Source organism: Dermacentor albipictus, chromosome 1 (assembly GCF_038994185.2).
Source record: "Dermacentor albipictus isolate Rhodes 1998 colony chromosome 1, USDA_Dalb.pri_finalv2, whole genome shotgun sequence".
In the NCBI taxonomy this organism is placed as follows: Eukaryota; Metazoa; Arthropoda; class Arachnida; order Ixodida; family Ixodidae; genus Dermacentor; species Dermacentor albipictus.
The window spans coordinates 424297762-424315843 of NC_091821.1; the positions used below are offsets into that span (position 1 = coordinate 424297762).

The following is an 18082-nucleotide window of genomic DNA, read 5'->3' on the forward strand; positions in this document are numbered from 1 at the left end:
AATGAATCACCTTGGGAGTCGCGCCAGGTTTCATGCGTCAGAGTGCATTGTACTCGCACATAGTGCTGGAAAGTAGCAGCCACGCCTATGGAGGCTTCCCTGTCCATGCCTGTCGGAAGTGAGTGAGTAAGCTTCCGCGACAACAAACACGATCGCAGCTTCTTTCGCGTGGAGCAACTTTTAAACAGTCGTGCGACAGTAGTGCGATGTTTTATGAACAGCCCAGTAAACCCACGTACGCTACCGCACTGCAACACTTCGAGGTCCTCGTTGTGCACGACTCGCGAGACGCAATTCGCAAAGCGATGGAGATCACGACACCGGTTCCTGACGGGGGACGAGCACGGCCTATCTGCTGCTCGGCAACCTCTCTTCCGTGTTCCCGCCACAGTGGCCTGGCTGGGCACAGAGCGTCTCGCGTTTGCAAACTGCGGTCGGGCCGGATCAGCACTCATTCACGGGACGAGCCTCAAGCATTACCGCACAAGCGGCGTTCGCAGCCTTCCCGTAGCGCAGCTATGGGACGGTTGCTGCAATCATCGCCTCGCGTTCGTACTTGGTCCTGCCATTACCTGGCGGTAAAAGTAACCTGTTACACCAATTCCACCAGTCGCTTCTCGCGCGTACCTGGCAAGGGAAGTAGTGAGGAGTGTGTCCCAGCTAACGTCAGCCAAGCTGTTTAACGAAAAAGAAAAACAGTTTTAAAAAATCAATATGCAAGACACAATTACTAAACCCGACGGTATTATATAGGTCGTCGGAGGTCTGACGACCAAGTACCGCTGGTTATAACTTGCATCGTGTTTTTTTAAATCATTGTTTTCGTTGCGCATCTTGGCTAAAGTTAGCACATAGTATCGTCCACTTTCCTGAGTAGCACTTTCAGTATTCAAGGCATCACACTTTCGACTTTTCCTCGGCTTTATGAAGGATAAGTGGCTTATATGACGCTTACCACATATATCTGTGAATAGATGAAAAAATAACCTGCAGGCATTCGGCTCAAAATGAAGCTGCCATGAGCAGTGGAGTAATATATAGCGGCATTATTTTCTCTCTTACAGGTACATCTTTATGTCCACTTCTGGCGAACCAAAATGAAGATCGCGGTCATTAACAAACCCTGATACGCATATCCCACAAGGGCTTCCCACAAGGGATTTGTGCCACGCATGTGACAAATCAACGCGTTTAATAAAGGGACATTGAACAGGAACACTATATCAGTCTATATTGATGAAGTATTCGCTCAACCAAAAATATTAAAAATATATATTCTGGTCAATTTAGCAGCAGAAGGTTGCATATTAGCAGAGAAAATTGAAGTACAAAGTTCGTTTTCTTTCCCCGTCCGAACACGAACGCCGCGGCCCATCCCCAATGTTGCGTCACAGATTTCAAAATATATTTTTCGCATTTTGGCCATCGTGGCACAGTAAAGGTTCTCGAAACTTGCCAGGTTCAGTCTTTGGCTCTTTCAGAACACATGGCACTCCACCTTGACCGAGAAAAGATTACCTATCGGCGCAAACGTACGCCGTCAAAATCCATGACATCACGGCGTACTGGTGCGGAAACTTCAAGGCGGCGGCGCCACCAGTCTATCGTTCTTTCTTTTTTTCGCCTCTTTCTCTCTCCCGCCAGGCCTGCTATCACGGCAAGAGTGACTTTCCTCGCCATTGTTAGAACGGTAATTTGCTAATGCAGCTCAAACATCTTTCTTTTTTCATTGGCGTGCCTGTAACTCATGTAGCTGCTAGCCTGAGGCTAAGAGAATAGAACGCAGACAGAAAAAGAGAGACTGAAGAGCATAGAGTGCGTGCAAAGCCTTTTGGACTTCCACTTGCCCCACCCCAAGCGCTTTCCACAATTATTTTTCCTCGTTTAAACCCCACGAAGTAAGAAAGAAAAAAGAAATAAGTAAAACGGCTTCCTGCACTTTACCAAGCTTTCCTTTTTCTCGTCTCGCGTCTTCCAACACAGTGCTTGTGATACTCGGGAACACTTCGGTTTCTCCAGCCGCGCTGGCAGGATGAGGAAGCTCCGGAGCGCCACGTATATACAGCCGAAGGAAGACTTTGTTAGCTCCGCAAGCAAAGCGCCCACGACAAAGACGCCCCATCGGTGTCTGCTACCTTCGCCCACTCGTCCCACTACTTGGAGAAAAGCGGCTCTTATTCACACCCTTACGTACTTTTTAAGTGAATAAGGGTGTAAATCGGTTCATAACTCACACCCTTACACCCTTTTTAAGCGAATAATGGTGTAAACCGGTCTATGACTCAAACCTTTACGCCCGCACAGCGTCTCAGAGTACGTTCACACTGAGGAATCCGGCGTCTACAGCGAATGGAATTCTCCTGCCGCCGAAAATCGCGTAGTTCACACTGCTTGCGGACCGCGCCACCGGAAAGACATACAGCGCCATCTGCCCCATAAAATGCCAACCTCCAATCAAGCGTGGGATGTCCCGGATGTTCGCGCGGCTCGAAATTGCGCAGCAGTTGTCTCCGCTCGCGTCGATTTCGTGTGTTTATGTTGCGCGTCTCCACCATTGCTTGGAAAGACAATGATGAACCCCGAGCAAGAAGAGGCAGTACTGCTCGGCCTGTTGGCAAGCGCCTTTCTGGCGATGCATGACGCGCAGAAGCATTCGCCGAGGAGACGGCGGCAGCGGCGTTGGTGGGTTCGCCCACCAATCTCGCGACCGATGTTGTGCCACAAGTCGTCCTTCTGCACGTTGTCTTTGTGCTTCAAGTGGCGCTTATCGTAGAGGACTGGGCGGCTGCGCACCAGTTCGATCAGCATTTCGGATGTGGATGTCGCGGCGAACTTTGATGACTGCGACGACTGCGACATGACGTGAGACTCGGCCGCCATCTTTGGAAGTTCTGTTTCGCGCTCCCCGATTGGTCAGCGCCGCGCGGCGGCGAGGCAATCCGGCGGCAGCTGCCGCAAAAATCGGTACGGGAGCGATCGGCGCGGAAGGGGCTTTTCCGGCGGATCTCGCCGCCGCCGAACTGGGTTCTGCCGAACTGGGCGCCGCTCCAGACGCCGAATGTCTCAGTGTGAACGGGGCATCACGCTGCGAATGCGAATAATTTGCGCTGAGGCGCGAGCCGCACTCACGTTCACGCTTCGTCTCCGAGCATACTCATTTTCCAAGCCCACTTCTTTTTTTTTTTTTTCCAAGCACAACTTTCTCGCTGTAGCTAGACGTCTCAGCCGGCGGAGATGAGCTCTGTTACACAAAGAAAACGCAACTAGGACAAGGCTAAGCAGCATAGCAGCAGACGATTGAAGTTTGAGCTTGCTTGTATTTCTGGTTATACACGAGAAAGATTCAACGTAAAGGGGCTGGAGCGCCAGCCAGACTGGGCGCCTGTAGTGCCACGAGCACTGCGATGAACCGCGGAACGCACAAATTGCGCGAAAATAATGACATATATAGCATCAGAACAGTAAAAATTGGATTAACATCTTCGGCGATCACACACACACACAAAAAAAAGGAAGCGCACTACACCAAAGGAGAAGACGACTACACGTGTAATGAGCCTAAAGAACCTTGCGCTGAAGTTGTATCTCCCGCATACTATCAACTCGAAGGCTAATGCAAGTGCGCCTCATAGCTCCAGCAATGTATAAAAAAAAAGCCACTAGAACTAAAGCCAGGCTTCCGAAAAAAAAAAGAAGAAAATCACTTTCCGGCTTTTTTCCGGCCTTTAGCTTTTCCCGACGAACAGTGGAGTTTTCCAAAACACTCTGCGAATGATAAGATGTGTTGACGGGATGCGAAGACCGGAAGAGAAACGATCACACTTTCCCTTTCCAATCTGCGGCACTCTGAATCAACAAAAAACGACATGTCTGCTCACGCGCACCTGTATAGTGGCTTCAAAACTTCCTACAAGGACCCAGGATAGCACCATAGTAGCTACGACACAACCGCGAATTGCAGCTCCTGGTTGATAGGCGGCCCGGCAAAACTGACAAGCGAGGCGGTAACCCAGAGGCGTGCGTGTGTGTAACGCGAGCAGACGACGAAATCAACGAGACGGGCAGGCGAGAAGATTGCCTCTCCGCACGCGCTTTTGCTGCGGGCGAGTCCGGGGCCCCTCGGCGCAACTGTCACTAACAACGCAAGCGCTGTGGCAGGAGCAAGTATTGCGCATCTGGGACTAGTCAGGTCCTCGTAGCCGCGACAGTGTCGCCTTCACCTCAGTCACGGTCCGCATGCCTTGTGTAATGTCGCCGTTGATGACCCGAGTCGTTGATGACACTTGCGAGTCCCGTGCTGTGCTCTGCACGTGAAGTTCTAGAGACGACGGACCGCGACACGGACAGTTGGCAAAACGTTAGCTGAACGCTTTTAATGTGAACAAATGCGTCTCAAAGCGTGGGTTTCGGTTGGTAACGAATTAATCGTAAACTCACGGTTACAAAATTACAGCGCGAGAAAAGGACGGTGGAACACCGTAAACGACTGAACCAGCGCTGGGTTCCAGCTACATTTTTTTTTTCTTCTTCCAGATCCACGTTATACCAGGTGTTTCTTTTTATGCGGAACACTTTGTCTTAAGAGAAACTGTAGGCCCCTGCCGTTCTTGCAGATAGGCTACGTGGATTGACCTGCCTTAGCGTCAAGGAAAGTTTCAACGATAATTGTGCTAATTACATAACTGCGCTAATTATTTACTTTAGGGCACATGTAAGAAAGCAAAACTGAATATTATATATATATATATTATTGCGCGGCACGATGGTTATAGAAAAAGACTGTATTGCTGTACTGCTGCCATAGACATGGATTATTCGTATGAATACCAGTGCATTTTTGCCTTGTTTTTGTTCCTTTTTTATGCTTCTTATTACGCGGGATATGCAAAAAAAAAAAAAGGCTGTCGCATCTAAACATCAGTAGTTTTTGCACATAAGCTATAGGCGGACATTAGGAACAAGAAAACTGTGACTGTAATTTGGCTAATTACCTAAAATGTGCTAATTATTTTTGTCAACTGTGTACTTTAAGGCAAATGCTATAACTGCGAAACTAGCACCACTTTCGAGATATGCGTCCCCAACATCTGCTAAAGATTGCCTCGGTGTTCGATCCAGTTAAGATTGCTGCGAACTGTTAGGGTTACGCGTTTTGGAAACTGTACACTGGGACTGCAGTGCACATCGTATCTCGAAAGTGGCGCGTCTCAGGGTTTCTGCTAAGCAAACATGACTTCACTACTCTTTGGCTTCAATTTCGCTTTATATATATATATATATATATATATATATATATATATATATATATATATATATATATATATATATATATATATATATATTGCTACACACGATCACGCACGCTCTCATGAGGCCACATATGCGCTACAGTGTACTAGATTATATATACACTGTATATGCGCTGAGTCAGACATCAATGGCTTTGAGACAAGTTCTACTGAGCTTCCATAGTTGTAGTTACGAGAGTTAGACGTGACGACAAAATGAACACGTCTGCGCAAAACACTATAACAGCTAAAGCACTACTGGAATGATTCTTGGGAAAGTAGAATGCAACCACTTATATCTGCGTACACGAACAAGACGACTTTTCCAGCCCTGATCGTCGACGTCGCAAGATGCACGCGAGCGGACCTTGAATGAACCGCCGGCTTTGTTTTCGTACTCATCTCTCTCTGGCGCTCTGCGGGTACCACGAAACCATTAAATACACTAGGCTTTGACTTTCTTCGCCGTCTCTCTCTCTTCGCGGCACGACATGCCATTCCAACCCCAACGGTCACACATTGTTACATGGCTAAAACAAAGTGGGTGGTCGCTCACAGAACCCACAAAGCAACAATTGCATACGGTTGACGATGCGCAAGGATGGAAACGCGAATTTCTATCGGAAGACTAAAGAAAATAAACAGCGCGAGGCACGGCGCCCCGACATCAGGTGCAACTGACTGGCCCAAAAACAAACAAAGGAGCTGGGCACGTCCGTCCATTTCGACGAAATTGTCCGAACTCTCACGGCGCCTCCACAACATATTCTACTAAAGAGCGCCGCGAACACTGGAGTCACGCCCCGCGCAGTGACTGACCGCACTTGGCAGACCCAAGGACGTGACGGGAGAATAAGCGAGCAGGCGGTTGCAGCCGCGATCCCACACAGAGCGCGCATTGTTGTCGCCGCGATCCTGGCCGATCGTGACAGGTGCACTGTATCAAAACGATGCGGTGATCCTACCGGCAACCGACACCGCGCTGGCCGTTGGCTTGGCCGAGCGCCAGTACAGCGCGAGGGGAAGGAGTGCGAAAGCGAAATGCCCCCGCCTACCTCACAGACGAAAACGGCTGAAGCGAAAACGTCCCGTATGAATCAGGTGGTATGCGCTTCATCCGCCGCGTTGTACACGCTTTGAGAAAGCTGCTTACGCGTTTTGCGCAAGCTGTTATCTTCTGTCATAGTATATCTTTTTCCTCGAAGACGGCTTCTTTGAGCGCGCGAGGAATGCTAATAAGTACAGAAAGGCAACGTATCGCTGGCGATGCCTTGGGAGTCGTAAAATGCTTACCTGTACAGGAAGCGAGAGAAAGGGAACACCAGAGAAGCTCAACAATTTGTTCACGCGAGTTTTCGGAATCTGCTGATGTCACATTCCTTTTGAAAATGCACCGCAAGAAAAAAAAATCGCCTTGATGTAATTGATAAGTGAAGAACAAGCGTGTGCCTTGTAATGGTGCGAACTGAAATTGATGAGGATCCGGATCAACTCTCCCGTGGGTCCCGAGTCAGCTGGATTTTCAGAAGACATCTGAAGGAAATCGTGTCAATGATCACGTAAACACAGAAAAGTCCCCATCTGTTGAGTTCTGTGCACAAGAACTACACTGACCTATACATGTACGAGTACGTCGCGCGACCCCCCCCCCCCCCCCCCCCCCAGCCACGTTCACGACTGAAGATATCAAAATATGTGCTAAAGCAGCATTGTCGTTCCGGAAGAATGTAGACAAAATAGTGCGAATGGGGCATGCTGCAGCGCATTTGAATGTCGGGTGCCACTTCATGCGCTGGTGCAGTCGGTTGAACTTGAGCTCATCGAAATTTCGTCACTCCAAGCAATTCAGAATTCGTGTTTCCACGTTTCTCACCGATAGTCGTTTCGACACGTTTAAGAGAATTTACTTCGCACTGTAAATTAAACTTACGCGCACCGGCACGAGATCACCTTAGTGAAAACAGTCAAGCGAAACACGTGATCGCAAACTGGACTTGCACTCGGCCGGGCATCCCACCAATCTTGTGAAATTTCAAACATCAGCACAAAGCCGCCACTGCGGTTCCTTGCTTCCACAGAGTCCACACACGACTTTAGAAACACCTGCCCGACAGGAGCTTCGCCTTCCCATAGACAACATTCCAATGCGCGCCCAAACAAGGATCTCCCTCGACAACAAATCGGTGATGACAACCTGCCGCCGGCTCTTACCTGGTGTGTGGGCCGGTGACCAATGCGAGGTGACGGGATGACGGTGTCTTCGCCTGGTTAATAATCCTCGTCTGAGCAGTACATCCTCTGAAGGTAACTCCAACCACAATGCTTGATATACGTCGGTGGTCACATCGCAGGGATTCGCACAAGCACACGAGAAAACAACACGCTGAGCACAACCTGCGAGCCAACGTCGGTGACTTCACGCACGCCTGCTCGACCAGCCAACCTTCTTTCGCTGCTGCGCGCCACTCTCTCCAAACTCGTTTTGCAAAACAGCCGCGTGGGGCGCGGCCACGCTCGAATGAAAACGAAACTGCGTTCTGGCGCGTTTCGGTTTCGAAATACTAGCGGCGATTTTGAATTGCGGTAATCATTTTGTCAACACCGAGGCACAACAGCTTAGTTTAAGTAAAAAGTCACAGTTATTTGAAAGGAACGTTGCCCTCAGAGAAGTATGTATTGCTAATTTCATACAGATGAGAACAAAATGTACACCGCTGCTATGCTGCAGTTTCTGCCAAACGACCGGACTTTCTTTAAAATCCGAGTTCCTACAATTCACTGTTATTACGATATAAGGGAGCAAATTTCACTGCTGTCAGTGCACACAGGTATATCTGCCGCTTTCTTTTGCGCACTATGGCAGAGACAATATTCCAAATCATTAGGCTTGCTTCGTACCGATGACGGATTTCGCACACAGTCGCGGTTATTGCATTTTCAAATTTTCTTAGCAGCAGGCCTGACGAGTTCAAGCACATGGCGTGCATTGAACCCATGCTCTTGAAACGCCTTGCCGCCTCCCGCAGTTGAGCATGATTGTAAGTTATCATAAGCTCCAGGAATGTTCTTTACGTTACAGCAAAGTTACACAGGTGGCAACGCAGTGGGCACCCAGCACCGCGCATCCAGGTCACTTCGAAGGGGAAGGAGGCGGCTGCCACTCATTGTGCTCCCCCTCCTCGTCATGGGATTGGTTCGTAAGTGTTAGAGAAATACACCGATAACTCGCCGCCTGCGCTCAGGACAATCAAGACGCTTCCTCCGCTCTTATTGCCACCTATGACACACACTGGAGCCACCGATGTGCGCCCACCGCACAAAGCTTGTCAGGGCACTAAGGGGATGACATCGGAAGGGGGGGGGGGGTGTTTACACATCCCGAAACTAGCGTGCCATGATGTGGACCTGCTGTGTGAAAATGAAGACACTGTAAATTAGAAAAATGGCAGCCAAGTTCCAGGAAGATGGGCTGTGTACTCGATCAAGAAATTGCTCCTGGAAAGCAAGCATTTGGTTGCTAGTCAGCGATCCGTCCTGTGGTTCTTTCGCTGTGTCCTGTTCTGTGACATGCTGTTTTAAGCTGCTGTTTTGTACTAACCAGCCTAAATGAGCATGCTGTTAACAAATTAAATTAACTGCCTTTGCTGCAAACTCCACAGAAAGGGAAAATCTCCAGTGTCATTCTTTATTATCGAGTTGAGCTCATGGTCAAAGCTGAACCCTATGCTTGCTGGGCGTGAGAAGTCAGAGTTATGAATGTCTTACCCCAAACAGTGGATGACATTTGACGTTAACCACAAAGCGATTCTGAAGAATTAATGTGGCCTTGTAATAAGTAAAGGAGGCTGGTAGGAAACACTGGATAGACATACTAAACCACCTTCTGGACAAAGTACATTTCTAAAATTACCCTTTCTTTTTCACGGCCACAAATGTATTGGTTCAAATAACATGAGTAGCTCTCTGGAATCCGTGTAATTAATTTCATATTGCAACATTATTGATAAAGAACATTTCACAAGAGTAAAGCTGGCCATTCCTGAAGACAGGACAGACCTCACATTTTTTTGCTGCAAACAGAGGATATCATCACCATCATCATAAGCCTGTCTTATGTCCACTGCAGGACGAAGGCCTCTCCCTGCGATCTCCAATTACCCCTGTCCTGCGTCAACCGATTCCAACTAGCGCCAGCGAATTTCCTAATTTCATCGCTCCACCTAGTCTTTTGTCATCCTCGATTGTGTTTTCCTTCTCTTGGTACGAACCGTTATATAACTGTCGCATTACATGACCTGCCCAGCTCGATTTTATTCCTCTTATATAGTCTACACCCGTTTGCTCTCCGATCCAAACCGCTCTCTTTCTGTCTCTTAACATCATGCCTAGAAGACAAATTTATTTAGCTGTTAGGTGGAAGTGGTAGAACATCACATTTTTCGAGTACGAGTCGAATACGAATTGTAAGTATAGACCATCAAATCAAATATTGAATAGTAAAACGCAGACACACATAAGTATTTCCAGTTGAGATAATTATTTCTGCATAGTGCTTTAGGTACCATACCTTATGATAAGCCTAAAATAGACAGTTATCAGAGGAAAAAATAAGCTTTAACATTTCTTCCCTAAAATCACTAATTATCAGTAAAAACAGCACAAATAGCCTCTCAACCTCATCAGAGCGTGGTTGCAAACAAGCTTTCCAAGAATGACTGGCTATGGTATAGAATGGAGATTTACAAAAACACTAAATAAATTATTGCCAAAACACGATCAGAAGTTCTATAAAAAGAAAGACACAAAATTCTGAAGGACATGTGTTCTCTTAACACATGTAAAAGGGCCCATTGCAATTAAAACATGATTGGTCATAGAGTGAAAGTAAAAAATTTTTACATAGCTGCCAAAACAATAAATAACAATACAAGTAACTCTCATAGGTTGTAATGTAGGTCTTTCATAGAAGAAGAAACAGTGCAGAAGAGACGAGGACGAAAAGAAGACAGGTACAACAGACGGGCACTTGTGCGTCGTACCTGTCTTCCTTTCGTCTTCGTCTCTTTTGCGCTGCTTTTTTTTCAAGTATGTCTGCCCAAATCCAGCTCCTACCTTTCATTGCAAAACGGAAAACAAAACCTGCATTATCCATTTTGCATCTGCAATCCTACAAAATATTTTTTCATTTCACTTCTGATAATTTGCAATGCTTTGTCTAGCAGACAGAACAGTAACAAAACTTAAACAGTCAGTTGTTGCGAAATATATGGTAATTTTCATATATTCAATACTACTGAATAGTTCATATTCAAATGTAAATATGAATAGTTCATGTGTAATATCATATTCCTAACAAAACTTCAAATTTTCTCCCACCCTTACTGCTAGGTAAACATCTGAAAGGGGAAATGATGGCAGAGACGAAGGAGGCTAAATATTCTGGCATTTAGTTTGACAGCAATCCAGGCATTTCACATGTGGATTAAATGTGCGAGGTCATAAGGTCAAGGATGCCAAAAGTTGTACACAAGAACTCATTCTAGGGCTTTTTTATCATAGATGATAAAACTGTTGGCAAGACCAGAGAATGTGTTCCAAAACAACAAACAATTGACTGGACATCAAATCTTGTTGCAGCCGAAGCTACAATGCAGCAGTTATGGCTGGGATCCATGATGGCATATATGCCAGAATCAAGCAAATTAATTCAAAAGCCTTGTTAGTACCCTGCGTCAGTCATTCACTGAATCCTGGCAGTGTTTTCATTTGAAAACGTCAATTTGGCATGATGTTTTCCGAAACTTGAGCTTTTCCATGCCAATAAATACGCACAAAATACACAGGGAGGCATCTGTACAGTGCGAATATGGCATTTGAAGACTCTAGAAGCAGCTATAGTCCAACAGAAAACTATAATTTGTTATGTTTGTGTGTAAATGGCTGCTAAACACTGTCATGCAAGAACAATGATCTTTACTTTGCTCAGACTGTTCTTGTGTTCAGATATATGCATTATCATCAGCAGCAGCTTATTTCATGTGCACATCCCTGTCCTGTCTCTCTCCAATTTATGCATAGAGGTATTATAGTACAATTGGTCACTGGTATAAATAATCACATTTGGATAAACACTTAGCACTCAATAGCAAGCTCAGTTTAGTGCATAAAGCCATATGAAAATTTCAAGCCATTAATGCATCAGATGAAATATTCATGTACACATCTCGAGCCAGAGCTATCATGATGAATGACAACATGACAGACAAATTTTCCAGTATATCGACACAGAGAGAATGACCAGCATTTTTCGTGCTTTCTAAATACAAAACAAAGCAAGGCAACACCAACTCTTTGTGAAATTTTTATTCAATTTCCCTGTGCAATAAATAGAACAATGAAATATGCATCCAACAGTCTCCAGAAGTATCACACGCAGCCAACAATACGCCGAAAGACAGAACCTCGCAACATAATTTCACTAGACGTCTCTTGGAGCAACTGCCGTGTGATGAATATGGTATGTTACCCGACACAACACAAAAGTACAAGGCTAGCATTAAGTATGAACTAGAGAGCACAGAGTGCAAAGGTGGAGGACAATACTGTCAGCAAGTTTAATTACTGTGTGAAATACATATCCAAGGCACTCACATTACAAAAAGATATTGCTACTCCACAATACTAAAAGACGTTAAAAGAAAACTGCTGGATCTTTTGGCATGCATACTCAAGAACTGAAGCAGCTTTCCAAGGTTGACAGATTACAATGAAATTTGAATCATATCTGATCTTACTGACATCACAGATTTATGAGTCAGACAGGAAGACTGGGAGTTGCACAGGTGTTATGCAAATTCAATTCAAGGATTAATATCTGCACCCTTGATCGTTATCTTCAGACAGATTATTTATGCTCACCACCAAGAACTTACTTATGTCAAATTGTACGGAGCAGATGACCTAGGCATGAGTGACTTGGCACAAGCAGTAGCAGTGGGAAGTGCTTGCAGTTTCATAATGACAATTAGCCTAGCTTGTCAGTCAATTTTTCTCAAATTTTTGAGTCCAGCTACTGCCTACTTATGCTGGCATTACTCTATGATGTTATACGTGTTCTGAGCACAGCTGCGCCTTGTCCACTGCTTTCTCTTTCGTGTCACTTGGGAACATGAGAAGGCTTACACATGCATACCTCGATATCACCAGACGTGTTACACATACAAACACTCCCAGTTGCATCATGCACTATAGTTCAAATTTGGTTAAAATCAGCATTCAGCTTGTATGTAAACTGAACTAACTTACAAATGTTTTGCGATGCAAAACAACTATTAATCTGATATGAAATAAAAAGGAAGGTAAAGCTACCGTCTACATGTAAATAGCGGTTAAAGGAGCCAAGATTGATTCTGAAGGTTTGTTTTATGAGTTGATTTTGCCATTGAGCAAAATTTGGTTACAGCATTGACTTTGAATTAAATACTGGTTTCGAGTGGTATACAAATCCTCATTACTTAGCTTCTACTGCAGGATCATGTTGAAATGTTTCTAGTACTTTGAAATTCTAGCACAGTCATTGCCAACACAGCGAGCAACAGCAGCATTGCCAACATGTGCAGCCCTCACATGCAAGACAGAATGATTATTAATTTTGGATTTCTTGTTCCAAAGCATCAACTGGGAACGAGGTACGTGGTAATGAGAGATGTAAATTAATTTTGTTTTCATGGGGTTTTTCAATGTGTACATAAATCAAGAACAAAGACGTCTTTGCAATCAAGCCCTATTGATGCATGTCCCTAACCAGGAAAGTGCATGGAACCCACGTCCCGTAAACTTTTTTGGCACTGGCTGTGCAGCAGGTCTCATTAGCCCATGTGTCTAGAAAAACAATTTTCTTCCTATGCGGGCAATTAGGTGCACACATCACTTACGTTCCCTAAGCATAAGAAGCCAACAAACACTGACACCAAGGACAACATAGGGGAAATTATTTGTGCTTAATAAATGAAATAAAGAAACAATAAATTAATGGAAATGAAATCGGATGAAAAAATAACTTGCCGCAGGTGGGGAACGATCCCCAAACCTTTGCATTACGCGTGCGATGCTCTACCAATATAGCTACTGCGGCACCGTTTCCGCATCCACTTTCTTGGATATTTGTGTTTTCTAGTAGAACCGTGGGAGCGTTAGACAGCGCCACCACTCACAAACCTTTCTGCCGCAGGCTTCATGAGAACGTGATCGTTTTTGGTGAAGGCAATCGGTCAATAAACCCACACATGCTACCTGAAGGCGTCAATGTTGCAGGATTCAAGACCCTCGTTATGTACCAAACGAGAAGAAAGGGGGTTAACCGAGGGGTCCAATTTTATTAGTCATAGCATAAGAAGCCAACAAACACTGACACCAAGGACAACATAGGGGAAATTATTTGTGCTTAATAAATGAAGTGAGGAAACGATAAATTAATGGAAATGAAAGTGGATGAAAAACAACTTGCCGCAGGTGAGGAATGACACCACAGTTGCCTTCACCCAAAAAGATTACATTCTCGCGACACCTGCAGCAGAAAGGATGTTCCACATCCGCCACCAAGGTTTATGAGTGGTGGCGGTTGCTAACGTTCCCAGGGTTCTACTAGGAAAGCAAATGCGCCTCGGTAGCTCAATCGGTAGAGCATCGCATATGTAATGCAAAGGTTGCAGCATCGTTCCCCATCTCCAGCAAGTTGTTTTTTCATCCACTTTTGTTTCCATTAATTTATTGTTTCTTTATTTCATCTATTAAGCACAAGTAACTTCCCATATGTTGTCCTTGGTGTCAGTGTTTGTTGGCTTCTTATGCTATGACTAATAAAATCGGGCCTCTTGGTTAACCCCCTTACATTTCCTAAGTAAGTAATGTTACAGATTTATTGCCGACATGTGATGCTAGGACAGCACAGACAATACTTTTCATTTCAATACTTTATATTTCATTCCTCAGTGAAATATCTCAAGGGAGCTGTTACTGCACTGTCTAGTGACTTCAGTCAAATTCTTTCACTCAGCATTCTGTGCTCACGATTGCATCTCGCAGCCACAGCGTCACAGACTAAGCACTTTAGCTACACATTCCAACGAGTTCCTTGATTATCTGCCCAAGACCTCCTCACACTGCACACACAGACACACATTCATTGTCATTCTTTTGCTCCTTTCTCCTGCACTGCTGCTTACCGGAACCTATCTGTGAAAATCAATTTTTCCCCTCTTTCATTGCACTCTCGCCCCCTTGTGTAGCCTGTTTCCTCCTGCTCACCTGAAGGGTAGTAAACAGAAAGTTATTCTGGTTAACCTCTCTGGCTCCCTCTCCTCCTCTCCCTCTCTCACCCATCCTTAGCATCTTTGTAAAGAGGGGCAGAAGAAAACAATGTATCCCTTGATACATGAGAAAATGACGCAATTGTCAAAGGCACCACTTCAGTTTCCCACACCAGCTCAGTGGGTCTACATAGGTTTTTGCAATGTCTGGTCGAGGCTATACTTTGTAATGCACTGCATTACAAAGGACCGCACTGCGTTATGAAATAAGATCGAACAAGAGACACCTAAGTAAGCAATAACGCTACGACATCTGTGGCACTGCAACATTATCAGTGGTATGGTCGCATGATTCAGGACTGGATGCTTGTTCGCCACTATCTCCATTATTAAGTAACTTGCCTATGCAGAACAAATGCAAAATCAGGGTTACAAAACTTAATCACCGGTGCCTTGCAATGGCTGATACATGTTTGCCGTCTCCACTCAGCTGATAGAAAATTGCACAGTAAAGGCCATTCTGTTGCTACATTAAAAAGGTACAGAGAACAGGCACGCACTTCATTTCCAACACAAAAGCACAGGTTGCTTTGGCCACAAATGAACAATGTAGAAAGACTGTGTCGATCTTTACAGTTCACATAGATGTCCACATCACCCCATGATTAAGGGAAGGCCGCAAAAGACCAATATGTCCCAAGATAAAGATGTTTCAGAGCCTGGGAGAGTAGTCTGCTTCACCAGTCATTAGCGTCATCATAGTTTGCCTTCAGGGTGCTTAAGAGAACATCCCTTGTCTTTGGCCTGGGATCCTCTTCCAAGTCCGTTTCAACTGCGCCAACTTCTGCAAGCATCCACTCCAGCTCTGGAAAATGTGGACAGGAGATACAAAGCAACTCATTTGCTAGAGAACATATTAAAGTTGGGCTAAATGGTGTAGGAACACATTTTTAAAAACTTTGTGCATGTCCAACTCATGTTGGAAGCGACTTGCGCAAAGCATTTGGCCTCGCATTTCCAGACGAGGACGCACTCTTCCCGAGCTCATTTCTTCGTGGCATACCTACACCCCAACTGCCACTTTTTTTGCATCTCCTTCTCCACAACCCCAAGCTCTCACCACACGGCCATTGGGGAAAACTGACGCATATGCAGCTTCTCTCATTTCTATCAGCAAACTGTTACTATGTGACATGATGCACTCACCAATTGTCTCAAAGTGCCAAAGGAAAGGATAGTGGTAACGTTGACAATCGTTCACTCACTACATGGATGCATCTGTGGCCTAATGGGCAGAGGACGCGGCTATTGCACTCAGAAATTCTGGTTCAGATATCAGTGCCAGACACATTTTCTATTTTTGAGAAGGCCTCAAATGAGGTGAGACGAGAACCTGCCTCGAGCAAAGTGCCTGGCAAGAGGCAAAGAATGGTTCGAGTCAATACAGCAGAAAGGCAGCATTTAATAAACGAGAAGAACGGAGGAGGGCAGCTTGCCACAATGAAGAGGGAGGCTACAGCAAATTAAAAGTGAATACCATTGACCAATTCTTGCTTGCCTTACTCCCCTTCGGCTTTTTCAATGTACCGAAGTACCCAAAGCATCCAAAAAGCCAAAGCAGTATATTGCAGATACTTTTTAAAGTGCTGTGTTAGCCTTGCTACCATTGTGTGCACGTTGTGCTCTGTACTCATGCACCAGGGATGGTGACACTACATCAAACACGAAGATCTGCCAACCTGAAAGCTTTATAAATACTAACTTCGAAGCAAAAAATACTAAAAATTTGGGAAAGATACTAAACATTACATAAGATTTAGAAAATAATCTGCAGGCTTTGTTCTGTAGAGATGCTGTGAATGGGCAGCACTCTTACACCCTCAGCTAAAGTGATCTGTGCCACAGACAAAAGACACTATTCATGAAATATTCATGTACTGATAGCCAAACAACCAGCTGCCATTATAAAATGGTTTCACGGAGTGTGTGGTGGTGGTGCAGGTATGTCCCAACAATCGAGTAGATAAAAAATATCAGTCTCTGAAAATTTACCAGTGACTGCAGTTGTATCTTTTAAAGATAACTTTTGCCCTAAGCACGACACAAACAAACAATAGTAACATTATTGGTGTCTATATGACAATCGCAAGCAAGCTGCAAAAATTGGGCCTCAATAAATTCATAACAGTGGAAAGGTGTACACATGCGTTAAGAAGCTAGTAATTGCAGTCGTAAATAGAAGTTAGCCTAGGTTCCAGACAAACTCCGATCTCGAACTGCAGGTGCTAATCAACGTCGACACCAGCTCCCCAGCTCACACGACCCCAATGCTGCTGCAGTAGTGCACAAGTGCAGAACATGATGCACATAAGGCAATATCAAAACAAGTGAACTGATTCAGTGGGATCTTTGTGACACTGCCTTCCAAGCTTCAGGTAGCTAGTTAAGGATGAGGCAGGCAGAAAAAATGACATTTAAGAATGTATTTCAAGCATTTACCTTTAAAGGCCAGCTGCAACGGTACGTCATTTTGGCTAAATTAGCTATGGATGAGTAGTATATACTACTGAAGCAAACTTGGCAAAGCTGCAAGGCTGGTAACTGTCTAATTTTCTTATTATAAGCCTTTAAATAGCAATTAAGCACATGATGCATGCACCTGGTGGTTAGCTCATATGATGCAAGCCCAAGCATGTTGCCACTGAGGTTTCTCAGCGTGCTGCAGGGAGCTGCATCAACTTTGGAAGTCATGCTCAGGGGCCACATGTTCTAGGTCATGCGTTGCTCTCGGTGAATGGTAATGGCAGTGTTTTTTTTTTCATTTCGGTATTATAAACAGCTATTTTTACAAGCTTTTTGCGATGCATCGACTCCTACTTCAACATCAAAATTTTGCGTGTATATATATTTACACTATGTGAAATTAGGCTTCTTACACAGTCCAAAACTTCGTTGCAGTTGGCCATTAACCTGCGCTGTAAGGTCTCCCCTTTAATCATGGCTACCCTCATGCTTCGTTTTTCTCCTTTCCTGAACACTGAAAGCTCAGATTCCTTCTGTCCTTGTCTCTCAGCCAAATTCCTGCAGAACTTTAAAGGCTGTGTACACAAGGCTTTCTATTTGACCTCCTCTTGCCTGGAGTCTTGATCATAAGAGAGAGTGTACAGTAGCAATATGTTAGCATAAGCAGCAGTGTGAGAAACGGAAGAAAATTCTGCCCTTTACTATCTCCACTTGCCCAAAAGACCCTGTGCTGTGATCTTGGTGTCTCCCTGTCTCTAGCATACCAATAAATCTATTTCTCAGAGAAATCCACTCAATCTAAAATAAGATGGGCTAAGCATTAGCACAAATTTGCTTTCTTTTTTAATATTTATTTGGAAGCCTGCCTTTACGCACGTTCATTAATACAAATAAATACATTAAAAGAGCCAGCAATGCAGCCTGTGTTGGACTCCTGAAGTAGCTGTATGACCAGGGCATTGG

At 44.9% G+C, this 18082-nt stretch overlaps 2 protein-coding genes across 3 annotated transcripts in view; both read right to left on the bottom strand.

Annotated features, from left to right (window-relative positions):
• The window catches only part of RhoGEF3 (Rho guanine nucleotide exchange factor 3), a 424581-nt gene extending 416827 nt beyond the window's left edge, over positions 1 to 7754 (bottom strand). For both annotated transcript variants that reach the window (XM_065425752.1, XM_065425737.1), the window contains exon 1: positions 7500 to 7754. The gene's annotated coding sequence lies outside the window, so the exon portion shown is untranslated. The remainder of the gene's footprint in view (positions 1 to 7499) is intronic.
• Positions 7755 to 11633: 3879 nt separating this feature from the next.
• viaf (viral IAP-associated factor) overlaps positions 11634 to 18082 on the bottom strand; it is a 31473-nt gene continuing 25024 nt past the window's right edge. The window contains exon 6 of the mRNA XM_065425762.1: positions 11634 to 15461. Coding sequence (XP_065281834.1) covers positions 15334 to 15461 — 128 coding nt within the window. The 3' untranslated portion in view covers positions 11634 to 15333. The remainder of the gene's footprint in view (positions 15462 to 18082) is intronic.